Source organism: Pseudopipra pipra, chromosome 17 (genome assembly GCF_036250125.1).
Source record: "Pseudopipra pipra isolate bDixPip1 chromosome 17, bDixPip1.hap1, whole genome shotgun sequence".
Taxonomy (NCBI): Eukaryota; Metazoa; Chordata; class Aves; order Passeriformes; family Pipridae; genus Pseudopipra; species Pseudopipra pipra.
Genome location: NC_087565.1, coordinates 10,087,714 through 10,106,338, shown reverse-complemented (window position 1 = coordinate 10,106,338; position 18,625 = coordinate 10,087,714). Strand labels below are relative to the sequence as shown.

The following is an 18,625-nucleotide window of genomic DNA, read 5'->3' as shown; positions in this document are numbered from 1 at the left end:
GCACTTTGTTTCTGAGGTGGGCACCATTTACATTATGTTATCTTTAACAGAAAGAGAAACATTATTATCTTGCTGACCACTTCACTTGCATGAATGAGAACTGAAAAATGAGCTGTCTAGTTTTGGAAACAAATGGCTGTGTTTTTTAAGAATTCCCACCTCCAGATAGATGATGGCTGGGACGTGCTTGCATTCTGAGTCAGTCACTAGAGCAGGCTAATTACTGTAGTTTACAGCCCTGTTTTTCCCGACCCACAATGGATGTAGGGATCAAATTATGACCGTAATTAAGAACGGCCACAAAGCCGCCGCCGTTAACGAGGGTACCTGACAAAGGAGGAGCTGAGCCCTCTCCCTGACACAGTTACACGTGTCTGTGTGCCCTGCCTGGCTCTGCAGATGCACAAGGCTCTTCGACTCCTGTCACAAGGGCTGCAGGGATAACGAATGAATATTTATCAAGTGTAGCAAATATGCTCTAATTACCCTAATTGGCCTGCTGTGGTTGCAGTTACGGCAGGACTTTATTTCTGTTCAAGTGACAGTTGCTTCTGGATTAGGTCCCGCAGGCAAAGAGGGAGTGAAAGCCCTGCTGAAGAGGGCAGAAGATCCCCTGATATTCTGATCCTGCAGTTTCCTCACCGTGCTTCTGGCAGGCTGAGAGCTAATAACATTCTCCATCTCATTAGTGATTTCTGTGGAGTATTTCAGAAGATGTGAGATGCTGGAAAATGACAAAAAATTAGCAAAAAGGGGGAAAGGAGTAGTTTTATTGTTAGTAATTAATAGGCCAAACTTCAGGATGGCAGTACAGGTAAAATTCTCCTTGACTTTATCTGTGGTGTGGAAATTTATCTTTATTTGTGGGGTGTGATTTTCCATAGTGACTGACAGCCACCAAACAAGGGATCCTGTCCTAAGGACTTACACTCTGTGTTACAAGGCAGAACATGCACAGTTATGAGAAGCATCTGTCCCTTTCCTCTTGTTTTATCTTACTTGTCTTTTTTCTTATCCAAGCAAGACTAATCAGTAATTGCATGGAGCAGAACTGGTTTGCAGCCAGGCATGAGCTGCCCAGAGCTGTTGTATTTGCTGCTGTGTTGCTGTTTCAGATTGACCCTGAACAAGAAGAACTTGACCTCTCTGCATCCGGATTCTTCCCACTCCTTGGTTCCCCACATACAGTGAATGAAATGTGGAAAGGATAAATCATGTGGAGGTATTGGTGGTTCTGTACAATTTAAAACCCAGTCTATCCTAACACTGGACTTTTACTGTAACACCTGAATTAGGGATCTGGTTCATTCTGGGCTCTACTAAAAAATCAAAAAGGAGAAAAGACAATATATCTCCCAGTGGGGGTGGAGATCCTTTGACAAGGTCGACACTCTGCTCACCCTGCAGATGCTGTTCTTTGATGTACCATTACAGAGGGTGTGTGGCTCTGCCTTAATTTGTCAGTGTTGCCCCACCAAGGGATTTGTGCTGGTTTTGAGGAAAGAGGAGGGTGGAAGGGGAAAGATTTCAGAGAAAGTCATTCAATGTACCACCTTACCTGGAAATTCTGGTTTCATCAGGGATTTTTCTTTCTCAGTCTTCACAGATCTCTTCAGAATCTGTTAGGTCCTTTGGTTAAATGGTTAAAATAGTTTAAAGTTACGTCCCAGTGAACTGTGATTGATATTATTGGGACAATGTGCAAGAAAGAGATTTCCCTATTCAGTCTTGGCACCTTGATTTTGCTACAGTGAGATTAATTTTCTTTCCTAGTAAACGCTTTCTGTCACAGTCAGAAACACTCAGAGCCCCAGTCCTCCCTCAGCTCCACTCCCCTCCCACAGTGACCCCGTTAGCAGCTGTGACAGGCTTTGTGTCCCGCAAGAAGCACATGAAAATGCAGGGAGAGCCCAACACTTTATTAATCCACACTAGCACAGCTCCTGCTGTGGGGTTCATTCTGTACATGTGCTGAGCATACAGAGGGCAGTCCCAGAGCAGTGCCCATCGCTGTCACAGACGTCACCACTGTCGGGGCACCCCAGCAACCCTCCCGCGTCAGGAAAGCACAACGGGGCTTTATTGCAGCTGTCTTGTTGGCTGCACATGCTGCTAAAATGCCAAAAAGGAGTGATAGCTGACTCGGGGGCTCTCAGAACAGGCAGCTTTAGAGTCGAGCCACAATTCTCGTGAATTTGGCTAAAAATTCAGATACTATGCTGTAAAAAGGCATAATCATCTGAGACCCTCAGCCTTCCCAGCAAAGCTGGAACAGCGTGTGGGCTTCAAACTAGTGTTGTTCTCTTCTAGCTGGATTTATTTAGCATAAGGACTACAGTCTGTATTGCCTCCTGTAAAACACAGCCAGGTTTGTTAGAGTGATTCAGAGTAAAACATGGCCATATCCTTACAAGGAGCTGTTGCCAAGTACAAAATTACACGGGGTAGGTACATCCTCGCAGCTTATTTGTCCCTGGCTTAGGCAGAACTTGCAACAGGCAAGATGCTTTCACAGTTTTGCTCAACCAACACCCAACTCCAGGGTGATATTTTTAATTTTGGTGGTTTTTTTTTTTCTGGACAAGGGCTTTAGAATCAAGCTTCGGTTTGGGGATAAAAAAAAAATAAAGTGATACATAAAATAAAGGCACATTAATGTAAAGACATTGAGAAAATGGATGGCCCTACAGCATTTATTAACTAGCAGAACATGGAAATGAGCTTAGGTTTTATTTGGTAAGTCTTGATTTCTCCTTATATTCACTTACAGCTTCTTATTTATGGCTCAGCCTGTCAAACACATTCTTAGATAAGCAACTGTTGCTCACAGGACCAATCTAATTACCAGTTCTTTTTATAACGAACGCTGACACCAAGGTAGAAGATGTATAGCACTTGTGCTGCAGCCAATGCCACAGATGATCAAACAGTCCTGAAATTTAAAAAAATGGGGATAAAATGGAAAACGTGTCCCTTTCTTGTCACGATGTTCCTGTTTTTTGTCCAACTCTAATTAAAGCTGAAGAAGAAGAGTGAAAAGCTGGTTCATTTGTAGCTTTGGCGCAGAATTAATTGCCAAGAGTTTAGGCTGGATATTTTAGCACTCTGCAGTAAAGTTCCATAGGCACATTTCCCTACCGCAGACTGGAGCCCTAATTATTTGAAAAGTGCATTTTAAAAACTTTGGGAATTATCCTTCAGGAACAAGCATATCAGAACGCCTTCAAATTGTATTTTAAAGATATTTGAAAAGAAAATCAGCATAGTGTGGGCTTGGCCAAACAGCACAGACTGAGAAACTAATTTTACTTTTTTTGAAAGGACAATGGTTGTGTCCTTGGTCTTAATTTAAATTGTAAAACCATCTTGCATTCTGGTGTTTCTAGAAATGCCAATAAGAGATAGTATTTCTGAAAATCAATGTAGAGAAGCATTGGTCAGTGTGATGGAAACTTCTAAATTCCCCAACTCTTAACTTGCTAATAAGTAAATGTAATAAAAAGAAGGGGAAAAAAGGTGAGACTCCTCAGGTTAGCTTTCCTCTACTTCTAAGCACATGAAATAAATCAGTGGATTAAATTAATTTTCTTTTAAGTTCTGGAGTTTTTCTCCTGAGCTGTTATCAAGCCAGTACCATCCCCTCTAAAATAAATGGGGGGGGGTCTGTCATTAACCTGCAGAGAAACCTGAGCATCTCATGACCCATGTGTTCCCCCCAACTTCAGCAGAACCTGGACCAAGACAGCCCTGGGGCTGACGAATACGTGGTTGTGGTTTAGGACCTGAATTGCTTTTTCATGTCCTATTTAAAATTTTCTCCATTCCTACCATGTGTGTAAGGACGGCAAAGGCAGAGTTAATGAAGCCTTGAGTCCCTCTTGATTGAGGACAGGATAAAGCTGTCAGTGCACCCCACTCCATGACTCAAATGGTATTTTGTTTTTTTTTTTTTCCTCACTGGCAACTTCCCACGACCACATATTTTCTGCTCCTTATACAGAACCAAGTGCTCAGTGGGAATGGGAGCCCAGCGTGGATTTGCCCAGCACTGGTGGGGGGTCCCCTGGAAAATGCCCTCTCTGAATTCCCTTCCAGAGCTGAGGTACAGTGAAACCTGGGACAGATGGTGGGGAAGGCTGGCAGCTCCTCATGCATATTGCATTGCATTTGCAGCTACTCACCTCTTGATAATAATATTAAGTGCTACAAAACTCCAAGGCTTTGTTCCTGGGAATGCTGCATTCGATGGCAAAGAATCAATGCTGTAATGCCAATTAAATTTTGAAGCTGGGGAGCTCTAAGTATTTACATCTTTAGCAAGGTTATACTGTAAACAGCTTGATCTCTCTTTTCTGCTGTGTTTAGGGCTGACTTGCAAAGAAATACGTGGTTCTGTTGTGAGTGACAAATCTTGACACTTTTTTAAAAGCACAATGGGACAAACATCTGTGGTTATTTCCATTATGCTCCAAGGCATGTTACTGGGAGAGAATTTAGCCATTAATTTTGTTGTATTTACATTATTTATATACAAGAAGAACAAGAGAAATGGCAGCCTGTTTAATGATTATATACATTGTGATTCGGTTGGAAAAATGTGTGTTACAAATGGCAAAACAGCCTGTCAAGTGCATAATTATATGTTGTTCTTCTTTTTTTTCTTGTCAGGGATCTTTTAATTCCTTAAATCCCACTGCATGATCTCAGTGCAAGACCTGTCCTATACATTATACTGAGGGGGGGAGGAAAGAACAGCATAATAACAGACCTCTTAAATCACATCAGTTCCTGGCCATAGCTCTTTTTCTTCATTTTAGTAAGAGGGTTACCCTTGTAAAATGCTTCCAAAGCAAATTAAAAGATGGAATCTGATACAACAAAACTACTCGACAGCAGGGGAAATAGTAACTTAAATTTCATTCATTGTCCTTGGTCTCAGAAGAGAGAGTGGTGAATAAAACCTCACTCCCTTGTGACTCATTGCTCATCTGAGACTTGGCTTTCAGTAAGAACTGTGCTCTCCTGTACATTATTCTTTCCTGTTCCTGCTTCAGCTCCAGGTAGGAGCGTGAGAAGGTGTGGAAGATGGAGGTGACGGGGAATGCCATGAGGAGGATGCCGCTCAGGATGCTGCTCAGGGCCACCACCTGCCCGGGGATGCTCCTGGGCACCATGTCCCCGTAGCCCACGGTGGTCATGGTGATGACAGCCCACCAGTAGCAGGCGGGGATGCTGGTGAACTCCTGGGAATCCGCCATCTCGTTCTCCACGACGTAGAGCAGGGGCGCGAACAGCGCGATGGCCACGCACAGGAAGAGCAGCAGGAGCCCGAACTCGCGGGTGCAGCGGCGGGCGGTGAGGCCCAGGGTCTGCAGCCCCAGCGAGTGCCGCGCCAGCCGCATCACGTACAGGATCCGCAGCGCCCGCAGGATCCGCAGCACCAGCCCCACCTTGTCCAGGTAGATGTTCCCGGAGCTGGGCTTCTTGGAGCCCACCGAGGTGGTGTCCACCAGCAGCGTGATGTAGTAGGGCAGGATGGCGATTATGTCGATCAGCGTCAGCGGCCGCCGCAGGAACGCAAACTTACTCTTTGCCTGGATGAACCTCAGCAGGAACTCCAGGGAAAACCATGCCACACACACAGACTCCACAATGAAAATGTTGTAGCACATCTGGGAACACTCACCCTGCAGGAAAGAGGAGGAGTTTGTAACCGGCACTGGGTAATAACTATTTTAGTTGGTGCGGTGACAGGAAGAGAGGTTTCTGTGTGGGTTTTCTTAAACCCAAAATATTAAAGGAATCGGAGCTGTTGCTATGGGGAAACACATTGACAATTTGGAACAAGTTATATGCAAAACTTAGAAAGGAACTACTTATTCCATAGAAGGTACTGCTTGGGAATTTCAGGCTTTCTAAATTGCAAACACAAAGAGCCTAACAAGGCAAGATTCAGTTGCACACTAACAAAATTTTCTTTGGGCATAGAACTGGATGTGCTTAATTATCTTACAAGGAGTGGAACAGTCACGTAAGATTTCAAATACTCTTTGTGATATTTTTCCCCCTCTAAAGACAGTTGTAAAATCCCCATTGAAATCAATATCCTCAGACCTTGTATTTGCTCTGCTCTTCCCAGCACATACCATTTTCCATCCTGAAAAGCCAACTTACCTTTTCCTCCTCCTCCCTCAGGTCAGGCATGGTGCTGATGGATAAGTTCACTGCTGTAATAGTTACAAACAAAACAGACAAACACGCAAACACCTTTCCAGGAAGGCCAGACTGGGGCCTTTCCACCATGTCTTGCAACTTTTTCATGCACAAACCAATTTTTGTCTCCTCTACTGTTTCACCTGTTGTTTCATTTTCTAGGAGGTCATCCTCCCGTTCATTTATCTCTGTGAGCTCCTCCATTTTTTGCAGGTATCTCCTTTTACAACACCAGTCCAAGTTGTCTTCCTCAATCCCCCAGTAGAGCAGCTCCTCTTGGAAAGACAGCGCACACATCTCGCGCAGGAGCCGAAGTTTCCCGACCCTCAGGAAGGTCAGGATTGTCCTGAACGCCCCCGGGTTGCGGTCGAAAAAGAATTCATTGCAAGTCACATCGTAATCATCACAGATGTTGAGAATGTCGTCAAAATTATTACAGAATTTCAGTTGTCCCAGACGTGTCAGTGGGAATTCATCGAGTGTGGTCCAGGGGAGCAGGTACTTTATGCCCCCCACGTTTATAATGATGTGGTGCTTCCTGTCGTCGGGGTGAAAGCCTTTGAGGAGATCCTCCTGGGGGGGAATTAGCCTGGCTCTTTGGTAAAAGACTCCCTTGAGGGTTTCTGACTCTGGAAAGAATGGGTGGTTGAAGGAAGTATCTGAAGCACAGCTCAGGGCACTATAGTCATAGTCGGAATTTTCTCCAGGCATCAGAGTCATCTTGGAAGACAACTTTACATCCCTTTGCTGCTTCTGCAAGTGTCTTCTGGAACAAAAACCACATGGGGTGAGTAAACGAGAGGTTGTTTTTGAGTTTTGAGCAAATATAGCGATTTGAGCTCAAAAACATTTATGGATGATAAAAACAACCAGGAAGAAAACAGCAGTGGGTGAGTGTGGTCAGAAGACCTTTCTGGGAAGGCTGGGTTTGTCCAGCTGGTTTGTCTATCAAGGGGTGCTCCCATGTCCAGGAGCTCTGCTCAGCATATTTGTCACATTGGGAGCCTTCTCCTGTCTCACATACAGAGGTCTCAGTTCTCAGAAGATAGAGAGGGAAACAGGAATAGTTCCTCCATGTGGCAGGATATTTCTGGTTCAGAACGGAGGTATAAAAATTATGACAGTGTCACATGAGAACACAGTTCAAGTGCACTTTGTAGAAAAGCAAATTGTATATTTTTATTTAAGTATTACTCATAAAAATCTTGAGTATTTTAGCACCTATGAAGTACATTGAAAGAATCAGAAGTTACTTATGTTGTAGTTGAGTAAATACACACTTATAAAAAACACTTAGTACAAAACTATTTTCTAAAAGGCCATATGGAAACAATCTGGGGGAAAAAAGCCCACTGGTACTGGTGGTCACATAAATGTTTGTATAGAGTTTATACACATTTAATGATGTGGGAACTCCCTTTTTACAGCTTCATTTACAAAAGATTGCAAAGAAATACATGAAACCTGCCCCTCCACAGGAGGGTGGTGCAGCCCTGCTCCGAGACCTTCCATCTGCACACTCAGCTACAGCTTCGTGCATGGAGTTGCTGGGCTTCACTTGATAAGGGTATTTATTTATTAAGCAGATTGTACAATAAATAGGTATTAATTATGCACCAGTATTTTGACTTTCTAGCCTCGAGTTCACAGGAAAGGAATAAATATTACACTTGATTGGCTTCAGTAGCAGTTCAGTTCCATTCTTCACCTGGCTGCACTTACCTCCCCTTGGCTGCACACCCTGGGGATGCACCCCCTGCCAGGGCCACTTCCTTAACCACAGAACCCTCCTTCTCAGAAGCTGGGCTTTATAAACCACACCAGGAGTGGTACATACCTATTGGAGAAGAAAAACCCATGAATACACAACAGTAAAGGGCTCAAACCACAGCTGCAAATCAGTTCAAGAGCAACAGGCTCTCCTTGCTGCAATGGGACTTACAATGCTGCTTTCCATGAAACACTCCCTCAGTCCTACTCCTAAACTTCCAAGAGGGATAACGCTCAACAGAGCAGCTCCTTACACACTTCCAAACAGGTGGGCCCAGGTCAGCTTTGGATGGAGTGGTATTTCCTGCTTCTTCACCTGGATAGAATCATGGAATGACTTGGGTTGGAAGGGACCTTAAAGCTCATCTCATTCCAACTCCCCTGCCATGGGCAGGGACACCTTCCACCAGCCCAGGTTGCTCCAAGCCCCATCCAACCTGGCCTTGGACACTTCCAAGTATGGGGCAGCCACAGTTTTTCTGGGCAACCTGTGCCAGGGCCTCACCACCCTCACAGGGAAGAATTTCTTCCTGATATCTCATCTAAAACTGCTCTCTGTCAGTTTGAAGCCAGTCCACCCTGATGACACGTAATCCTCTCTATTACTAAAAGGAAATCATTAATTTACTTACCTTTAGGGCATATGGACAAGAAGGTCTACAGGAATATACAAGAATGGACAAGGCATGATTCAGATCTTTCAAGAGTTGTGGTACCATTTCCTGGCCTGAGGTAAGCAAAGAGCTGAGCTTTGTCACCTCACTCACGTCACAAAGTGGGGTCTCTGTTACTACTGACAGCACCCTGAGCACAGCTGTTCTCCATGTCAAAATCTGAGCTGTGTTTAGCTCTCAGTGCCTTATCCTGCTCACTGGCTTGTGTTGCTGAGTTGCTCTGTCTTTGCTCCAGAGTTATGACTCTGGAAATCCCCTCCACAGAGGATGGAGAGTCTGAAATTCTGCACTGTGGGTGCAACCAGTGACAAAACCCTGCAGGCCTGCACTCAAATCAGCTTCTCATGGATTTCGGTCTCTCTCTTGCCTCAGGAAAGACTGAGGGAAGGCCTGCTGACCTGAAAGTCTTTTTTCTAGAAAGAACATTAACTTGAAACATACTTGTATTAAAAAGCCACATTACAAGAAATTGTAGCCAATGCTGGGATTATCAGTGGAGTTCACAACAGGTGATGGCACTCTGGCATTGTCCACTGGACAAGCTGCAGGACTTGGATAAACAAAGGGATCTGAGGAGAGGGAGAGCTGGCACAGACAGTGCCAACTAGAGCTCATGGAACAGAGGAGCAGCTCAACTTTCAATTGCCCTGCCATACAGTCCATCAGTGAAGCATTCCCAGTGACCTCAGAGCTGGTCTCCTGTTAAAGCATTCCCAAGATAAGATCAGCAGTAATGCCACTGGAATTCGAGCTATAGGTTTGATGTGGGAAAACAGGGAAAACCTGATGTCTGTTTATGTAGGGCTCCTTCTCTTAGAGCAACTGTTGTTTTGTTTGGAAACAGGCATTTTCCCTTCTGCCTCAACCATGTCTGAGGCAGGGCTGGGCCGAGGAGAATAAAGATGATGACTGATATAACACCATGGATAAATGGGAGCTGTTAACCATTTTCCCTTCTGCAACACCAGATGATGTTGGTTAGCAACAACTTATCCTTTGAATCTCAGCCAGGAAAAATGAGGAGGCAGCTCATCTCTGTCACTGGTTTGATCTCCCACTGCATCCACTGTTGACACAATGGGAAGAAATGGGGAGAGGGGAATGTAGATGTTCTCTGTGTGTCAAACACACGCTGTAGCCCCGAGGCAGCAACTGGGAAACGACAGAGCAAAGAAAAATAATTTTTTTCCTTGCTCTCAGCTTCTCGACCTGTGCAAGACAACAAATTGGACAAATTAATCCCCCGTGTGACACACTGAGCGACTGCAGTGATAAAAGGTGGCTCCTTCCTTTTCCATAACCAGAGCTGGCAAGCCTACAGGTCCCACATAGGAGCTGGTGCCCTCCATGGGTTATTTACACATTCTTTGCCTCAGATACACATAGCATCAGATCTATGGGAGAAGAGTGGGAGGAAATAAAAGACAACAAAGAGTTGAAGGAACGGAGGAAGGAGGAAAATAAATGCATACATTTCTCTGTCTGTCTGGTTTTTTCCTTTGGAAGGTGCCTCTACAGAATGATGGTTACTACTGCTTTCAGATGGGAGAGATCTAATTCATGGAAGGGTTTTTTTGCTACTGAGCTTAAAACCCAAGCAAAACGTTTTCTTCCCAAGTTGCAGCCTAATGACACTGGGGACAGCTAATGAGAAATGTATTAAGGATTAAAGACAACACACTAGAATATAAGGTCACACAAACCCACTGGCCTATAGCAACAATTTCCTCAGCAATTAAACAAGATGAACTTCAAGGATATGCTGGAACAGTAAAATCCCCTGATCTGCTCAAGGCCCAGTGGTAAAATCCCTCCTTGTCTGAGTCAACATTCTGCCCTTGGAATGCTTGGGAGTTACTGAAGCCCAGTCAGCTTTCTGGCTTCCCTAGCTGATAATGTGTTCTCACCTGGGCAAATCACTTCTCTCTGAGCATCTTTTCCTATTTTGTTTGTAAGCTTACTGGGGCAATAATTGTTTCTCACTGCATTATACAACCCTGGTAACTGTTCTGGCTTCCAGAACCTACAGGAATAACTCGCTGTGGAAAGGGCTCTTGGTGACCAAAGTGGGGTGTTGTGCATGGGAAGCAAGATAGAACATATTTTCAAAAAAATCTGTCCTGCACGAGATGATATCCCTTATGTCTGCTGAAGAAATCAAATTAGAAATCTGTACTGCCCTTACTTGCAGCTAAAATTCAGGAAGGATGCCAGACTCCCAGGCAATGGGAAAAGAATTATTAAAGATGCCCTTCTGAGGGAAAGAAATAGAACTCATGAGTAACATGCTAAAATTCCACTGCAAGTGTCGTTCCCCCCCCCCAGTGTCCTCTGCAGTATTTTGAATTCTGCAGTGCATCTCTGATGTAATCAGAGCTCCTGCAAGGAGTCCTGCTCTGCTCCGTGGTGCAGACAATTCAAAGTTGTGCCTGGATGAAAACAAGCATGCAAGGAAGATGCAGAACTCCCCCCTAGACTCTTCTATCAATTCCAGTACCTGGAACTCATCTCTGTTGCTTTTTACCATTTGTAAATTAAGTTTAAATAAAAACAAAAAAAGAGAAAAGTTTCAGATTTTGGTGCAGGTTGAATATGAATATAGTGATTTTTTTGAGAGAATTCCATAAGAAACTGCTTTACAGTTCAATGATCCTTCCTCCTGTAGCCTTTCCTTAGTTAAGCAGGCAGTATTCCCAGCAGTGTTACATTCAGTTCTCCCCTGGCACAGGATTTCTGGGCTGTACCACCTGCAGGTACCTCCTGACATACTCCAAGCCACACTCACGCAGCTCTTTTCAGCCCAAGAACAGATCTCAAACTTCAGCTCTGCTTGCAAAGTGCACTTCAGCCAAATCAAAGTAAAACTTAAAAAGGTCAGTGTATAATAGGAAACAAAATTCTCCAGAAAAGCAGATAAGCTGAAAAAACGTGCTGCTATCTCTATGTCGCTCACCTTGAGCTGGACAGTTATGGCATTTTATGACAATTTACAAACTGAATTATGTCAAATATGTTACTCACTCTTTGGTTTTATGGAGCTGAACCTTATTCTACTGATAATAATCAGAAGTGAAATAACTTTGCAGATAAGTTATATCCCCAGGAGAATGTTCTGAAATACATTAGGAGTAATAACTGTATTTACTCTCCTGCTGTGAAACATATTTATATCAACAAATTTTAGCAAGTCACATTCAAAACAATTCCTTAAACATAGTTTTTAAAAATAAAGGATTTTATAATTATTTATATAGGTAAATATTTTGCCACTGAAATGAAGATATGTAGTCATGGAAGAGTTATTTCATGCCTCTCCTGTCCTTCCCCCCCCCTCCCCAAGTCTTTTCCAATGAAAAAAGTCTGCTAGAAAGACATTGCCTATCAAGAATAGTTCACTTTGATGTGTCAGTCGCCAACGAGCAGAAGTCAGTAAACAGATCAACATAAAAGACATCTCTTAATTATTTTAAAATTAAAGCTAGAAAGGACCTTCAGATTAGGCAAAGCAGAAGAAACTGGAAACACAAGCCTCCATCCTGCGCTGTGCAGACACAGGACCCGTGGAGCGGGAGAGCCGGGAAGGGGAAGCCCGAGCAGCACGAATGGAGCCCGATGGATGAGCCTGGAGCGCCGTCAGCCTCCTCCGCGGCGGGGCCGGGGCAGGGCAGGAACGAGCCGGGCGGTCCCGGGCAGCAGCCGCCCCGCTCCCGCTGCTGGCGGCGCAGCCAGCGCGGCTCCGGCAGGGAATGACGGCGCGGGCGGACGGTCCCTCTCTTCCATCCCTGCGGCGGGAGAGAACCTGTTGCTACAACCCGTGCAGGGACCCCCCACCCCTCCCGCCGCGCTCCCCGCTCCGGCGGCTCCCGGCGGACCCTCGGCGGGCTCCCGTCCCGCCTTATCTCCGTCCCGAGCATCCCCGTCCCGAGCACCCCTGTCCCGGGTAGCCCCGTCCAGCGCACCCGCGTCCCGCGCCCCCCGGCCGGGCCGTGCGATGCCCGCGGCCCCGCGCCGCTCCTGGGAGAAAAGTTCCCCGGGAACTTGCCTGCGAGTTGCCCGCTCGCCGGGCACGGGCAGCGAGCGCGGCCGCCCCGGGGCTGGGTCGGCACCGGCCGCGCTACCGCGCTGCGCCTCCGCTGCGCCGGGCGGGGCGGGCGGGGGCGGCGGCGGGGCCGGGAGCGGGAGCGGGCGCGGGGCGGGCGGCCCGGGCGGGCACCGGCGCAGCCCCGGCCCCCCGCATGGCGCCGAACGGCCGCGGCACCCGCAGCTCCGCACGGACCGGCCGGCGGGGCCGGGGGAGGAGGAGGAGGAGCTCCCGGCGCCGAGGAGGAGCCCCGGGCCGGGCCGGGCCGGGAGGAGCCCCCGCAGCCCCGGCCCCGCTCGGGCAGCCCCGGCTGCGCACAGGTGGCGTCCCGGGCTGGGCAGCCTCGGGAAAACTTCTGTGGCTTCGCCCGTTCCGGGGGAATTGTGATTGCTGGCTGGGGAAGGGGGATTGCAGGTGTCCAGTAAAGTATAAATCGTATCACGGCTCTCCCCCCGATCCACAGCAGTGGCTCCAGGAGAGCCAAACCTGTGCTTTATTCCTGAGGCACCCTTGCAGCGTCCAGCGGCAATTAACAGCCTGATTCATTGTCAGAGATCTGGGGAGTATTCCGTATCTCTACTTTTTAATGAAATTTGTTTGTCGTCTGGGTGGAAGTTACTCTGTGTGGATTTAAGGCAGTGAATTACATCTTGGTGCCAGGGTTAGGGAGTCACCGGCAGCTCAAGGTCTGTCACACACTAAAAAGTGCAAGCTATTCCCATCCCGTTTGCTGTTGTCCCCGGTGGGTGTGGAGACCATCATACTCCTGAGCTCTGGTTTCTCTTCCCTGCCGAGGCACTGCTCCTGGATGGAATTCCCTGCAGTGATCTGCACCTCCGTGCAGAACGGTGACAGTCACCTCTAAGCTCAGTGGGGCAAGGGGTGTCTCTCCCTGTGAGCATTGTGCACTTCACCCGGAGCACTGCGGGGTCTCATTTCAGGCAAAGTCCTTTGTTGCCATGGCAATACAAATGAAAAATCTATACTATGGTAATTTTAGAAAAATACCTCCTTTTTTTCTAAACTAAATTGGACTGTGGTTCAGAATCGTGTGGGCACACAGAAACAGTCGTGCTGATATTCCTGAGCTGTAGCTGTTGAACAGCAGTTGTGTAGAGGGCTGTCAGCGATGGGCTGTCAGCTTGGGCTGCTTCTCCCTGATATTGCATATGATTTGTACTTGGCTTTGGAAAGGTTTCTTAGCAGGCTCTCAGCCTTTATCTGCAGCAGAGAGGTGACTGGTTTTACTGATCACGGTGCCATGAACAAGAGTTTTGGCTTTTGTGCGACAGTCTGTAATAATCTCGTTGATGAAAGTCTGTGTTTAAAAGTCTTTGCTGTCAAAGGGGAAGGACATATTAAGTAGGATCTCCCAGGGAATAATCTGGGAACAGTTTTGGTTAGTTTTCTGTAACAACTTGGGTGATAGAACGGAGAGCACTTTTACTACATTTGCAGTGATTCCAGCACGGAGTGCGAGGCTGAGATTTAAAATGACCCTGACACACTGCAGAGCCAGTCTGAACTCCGCACACTGAAATTCCAGGAGAAAAAAATTCTGTAGTATGCCACAAAGAAGGGATATCCCGTGTCAGATGAGGGCTATTAGTTAGGCAAGAACACTGCAGAGGAGAGAGAACCTCGGGACTGGAGTGGCTCGCAGCCTGAGCGGTGCTGCAGAACAGCCGTGCTGCTCCGAGCTCTGTAGCAGGAGGATCAGCTGTAAGACATCAGAGGGCGTTATTTCTGTTCCATTTAGCACCAGCCAGGCTTGGCTGGAGCACTCTATCCAGTTTCAAGCATTACACTCACTCTTAAAGAAAGATGTAGGCAAACCAGATAGGAGAATAGCAACCGAAAGTGTAAGAGGCTTAGAAATGTAAGCTATGAGGAAAGCTGGAATTTTTTATTTGATCTGGAAAGAAAACACAATATAAGGACATGGCAACTGTCTTCAAACATATAAACACATTTATAAAGATGACAGTAAACAGTTATTCTGTGACCACAAATGACGGGATAAAAAGCAATTTGCTAAAGTGCATTAGGGAGGTTACTTTAGATATCAGGGAAAAAAAACAAACAAACAAGACAAAACGATTATCCTGCTAGTAGCTGAAATCTCAGGAGGTTGTAAATCTGTTCAGTGAAGATTTAAAGAAAAGATTAGACAAGCAGCTCTCAGGACTGGCTGTTGCATGCCTGGGGCAGGGAAGACTCCCAGTCACCTTCATTTACCAGCCCACATTTCAGTGATTCCTGGTTGCCCATCAGGTTACACTGATCCTTCCAGGAAGAGGCATAAAAAGAGAACTCATTATCACCCCTTATGATTAATGCAGATCTTTTTTACTAAATCACCTCTGTGATCAGGGTCTCGTTTCCATCTGGAGACCAAGAGCAGCTCATGGAGACACACAGAGAGCAGAACTATCCATGGCAAGTAAGCAGTTTTCAAATCCAGCTTTGAGCAATAATGACTGAAAATTGTTATTACTCGATGGTCAGTGTAAATATAAATGTCCTGCAATTTGCTTGGGACTCACTGTAGAACTCATCACCTCATTTGGACCCTTGCCTGGCAGATTCAGTTGAGGTCAAGGATTTCACAGACATGAGGAGTCAGGTGTGAGATCACTGGCTGTGGCCAATATTAAATCTGTCCTGGCAAATGGAGCTCTTCCCTCTTCAGGCATGTCTGCCTGCATCCTTCATGAGCACAGAATTCTTGTGGGAAGCAGAAGTGATACCTGCCCTTGAGGGTCCCAAGGAGTACACTCTCAGTTTTCCTGCAGGGATAACCTGACTGCATGGTGGACTGGCCCAGGATTTCCAGAGTAAATTTACTGCTCTGTGCTCCTTGAGGAACTGGTACTGCCACAGAGAAAAATTTCAATCCCACTTTTATTACTTTTACAGCCTGCGGCTGCTTTTCCTTCTGTTCCTTTGATTGTTGATGTTGAAATCCTGTTCTATGGGTTTCTCTGGCTTTTACAGATAATTCCATCATCATTCTGCAGTCAGGAGCAGTGCTGCCAGCAAACAAGGTATTCCAACTTCACAGCACCTTTCACCTCTCACTTTCCAAACAAAACAGGAAGCTAAATTCCTCTCTTATAAACAGAACTTAAATATCCACATGGCTGAAAGGTGAGAATTTTCCAAAACCAAGCTATGACCAAGAATTATTCACAGAACTTATTCATCAGAAAATTTCACCTATTGAATACAATACACAAATGCTATCTGCTTGAGAACTCTGTTTACAGAGACAGAAGCAAAATTCTTTGAAGAAATAATGGATGGCAAATTATTCACCTGGTCCCAGAAAACTTAATGGTTTTGCCTTTTAAGGATGCCATGTGAGGTATATGCAAAGTGTTAGGGTGGAAGTGGAAAGCACAGACACTGCTGCAAAGAGGTTCAGAAAGGTCTCAGAAAAACCACATGACAAAGCCCAAGGTACCTTCTGTCAGCCAGAAGAAATTGGTTAAAAGCCTCAGAATTGCTGTTCCAAGTGTGTCTCAGAGCTCTTGGTGCTGCTGCCCTCGAGGACATGGACCAGGTCCTGGTGTGTTTGGGTCTGGTGCCTTTTTCCAAGGAATGCTAAAGATTTCCTCACCTGCCTTGCTTGAGGTAAGGTAATTTAATCACTTTATGCTCCCTTTGTTGCCACTTGAGATGCATTTGAGCAAATGTGGTTGCTCACGTTAAGGTATGAGAATAAATTGAGTCTGTCTCCACGGGTGAATCAGAGCCCAATTCAGTGTAAAGGGAATCCCAAGGAATTCTGGCACTGCTGCTCACATCTGGTCAGCAGGATCCCACCTGGAATCACTTGCATTGGCTCACAGAAGGTCTGCAGCACAGAGGGGATTAAATTTAGACATCTTTCTGTCACCTTTAATCACTAAACAAATCCTCAGATGTTTGTGTTTGGAGAAAAGCTTTCCTTCAGCTTCTTTCCTTGTACAGTTTTCTGGGAGTTTTGTGCCCGTGCATGGGCAGAACCAGGCTCTTCTCCTCTTCTGCCTCTTTGTCCTTGCTGCAAATCCCCCGGGGGAGCTCCTGCACGAGCTCCTGCACGTCGTGTCGTGTTAGTCGTGGCACTGAGGGAGCGAGGAGTAACACATCCCTCCTCCATCTGCAGCCCTGGAGATGTGCTGTTTATGTTTGCAAGGTGGCCGATGTGACTAAAATTAATTTACAATCTCCTGAGATTTTACTCCAGTACCTCGTGCTGCCAACCTCCCCCATATTCCCTCTGCAGATCCTTGGCTGGAGAGTGTGTGCTGGTACCTGTGAGCTGCTGGGAAGTGTCTGAGTAGGATCCGTTGGTGGGCAGGGCACCAGAACCAACATAAACTCTTACTCTACAAAGAAACTGGGAAATGAACAGGGAATGAACAGAAAGAAGTCAGGAGCATGGCTGGGCAGAAAACTCTTTTTAATTTAAAAGAATACAGAGGTGTGGATGTGCTCAAACAGCCTTGCAGGGGTTTGGTTTGACCTTTGCAGCTTTTTTTGCTCAGCTTAATGCTGTATCTCAAGTGCCTGGCTGTGCAACCCTCTGCTCCCATCCAGATTGCATCCAACCCTGGAAAATCCTGTAAGTGCATGAGTGAGGAGAGGAATCTCTGCATGCATACACTTTGCATGTTTTGCAAAATTCCTGCCTAATCTAAATGTGTGATTACCTCCCTAGCAAAGGCTGAAGAGGAGAGTTTCCTCCTGCAGGTGACTCTTGTGGCACTGGATTCCTTTGCAGCTGAAGTGTACAACTGTGGCTATGGCACAAAACAGAGAATCAGCTTCAAACTATCAACATTCCAAAATATTTGGTAAAATGCAGAACTTCAACTGTGTTTAAATAATTAATTTCTATCGTGTACCAACAAGACCAGTGATAGTGTTTACAGGATAGGAAGGTTCTTGGGCTGAAATGAGTTTCAGGGAACTGCTGTATTGAAACTATCAGGGACAGTGGATTATTTATCATGGCTCTGGTAGACTTCCAAAAACACTGTACGGTTTTTTTTCAGGTTACTGAACTGAAAGAGCCTTGCAAGGATAAGAGAAATGCCTTCCCAAGCATGTGCTTCAGCAGCAGTATTGTTCAGCTTCATGAGTAAGAATGGGTAATGCTCCTAAATACTTCATTACTGCATCTGCCTCAGATTAGTCAAAGAAAATCATCATTCTTCTTCTGTGTTCAGGCACTGAAAACATGTGGGTGTATTCCTAGGGTGTACATGTGGGTCTGGGGTCGTGGGTTTGCACCTGACTGATGCACACACGACTCCAAGCCCTCTGCAAGGAAACTGGAGAAATCTGGGCTCAGCCATTCCCTTCTACTGCCTTTCAATCTGAATGGGAGTCTCTCAAATTAACAACCTTTTACTGTCAGCCCTTTTGAATTTATGGGCAGGAAAAAGAAACAGAGAGGTCAGATGGCCCTGGTTGAGAACAGAACCTGTGCCATGAAACACTTCAAGGGCGAGAGGGTCCTTAGTTCCAAACTAAATTTACCGGTTCCCTGATGATAGATTGCTCAAACTGCCAAAATGTCACCAGAGGTGACCAGGCACACAGTTTTCAGGCATTTGTTTCTGTTCAAAAATATAGGTAAGAAGAGATGAACTTCCATTACATTTCTTTTTCTAGCTCAGTCGATTTTTAATACTCGTGATACATTCACTGGATGTGAAATAATTATCTTAGTCATAATACTTTTGATTCAAACAATAATATATTTTGTGTTGCAGCTTTTAAAATGATTTTGATAGTATAAAGGAAAAATCTATTAGGCAAAAGCCATCATGCATGACTCCCGTAATTGCTGTTACTAAAAGCTGGGGGCATACAGTAGAATTGAAATGATTTACAT

General features: G+C 45.7%; 1 protein-coding gene and 1 long non-coding RNA gene across 20 annotated transcripts in view; one reads left to right on the top strand and one right to left on the bottom strand.

Annotated features, from left to right (window-relative positions):
- Positions 1–1,898: 1,898 nt before the first annotated feature.
- Positions 1,899–12,825, bottom strand: KCNG1 (potassium voltage-gated channel modifier subfamily G member 1). 4 transcript variants are annotated; one of them, XM_064674202.1, is made up of 6 exons: positions 12,700–12,825; positions 12,147–12,439; positions 8,156–8,299; positions 7,936–8,050; positions 6,175–6,979; positions 1,899–5,687 (listed from the first exon to the last, which is right to left on the bottom strand). In XM_064674202.1, exons 5-6 carry the CDS (start codon positions 6,931–6,933, stop codon positions 4,917–4,919), a joined length of 1,530 nt encoding a protein of 509 aa, XP_064530272.1. In that variant the 5' UTR covers positions 6,934–6,979; positions 7,936–8,050; positions 8,156–8,299; positions 12,147–12,439; positions 12,700–12,825; the 3' UTR covers positions 1,899–4,916. The 4 variants fall into 4 exon arrangements, with proteins under 4 accessions (XP_064530272.1, XP_064530271.1, XP_064530274.1 ...); XM_064674201.1 differs by lacking the exon at positions 8,156–8,299; XM_064674204.1 differs by lacking the exon at positions 8,156–8,299 and having other exon boundaries at positions 6,175–6,976.
- A 73-nt stretch (positions 12,826–12,898) lies between these two features.
- LOC135423696 (uncharacterized) overlaps positions 12,899–18,625 on the top strand; it is a 125,460-nt gene continuing 119,733 nt past the window's right edge. For 12 of the 16 annotated variants that reach the window (XR_010434895.1, XR_010434898.1, XR_010434901.1 and 9 more), the window contains exon 1: positions 12,931–17,876. This is a non-coding gene — a long non-coding RNA (uncharacterized LOC135423696). Of the gene's footprint in view, positions 17,877–18,625 lie in introns of all 16 variants that reach the window. The other 4 variants (XR_010434889.1, XR_010434890.1, XR_010434891.1 and 1 more) reach the window with 4 other exon arrangements.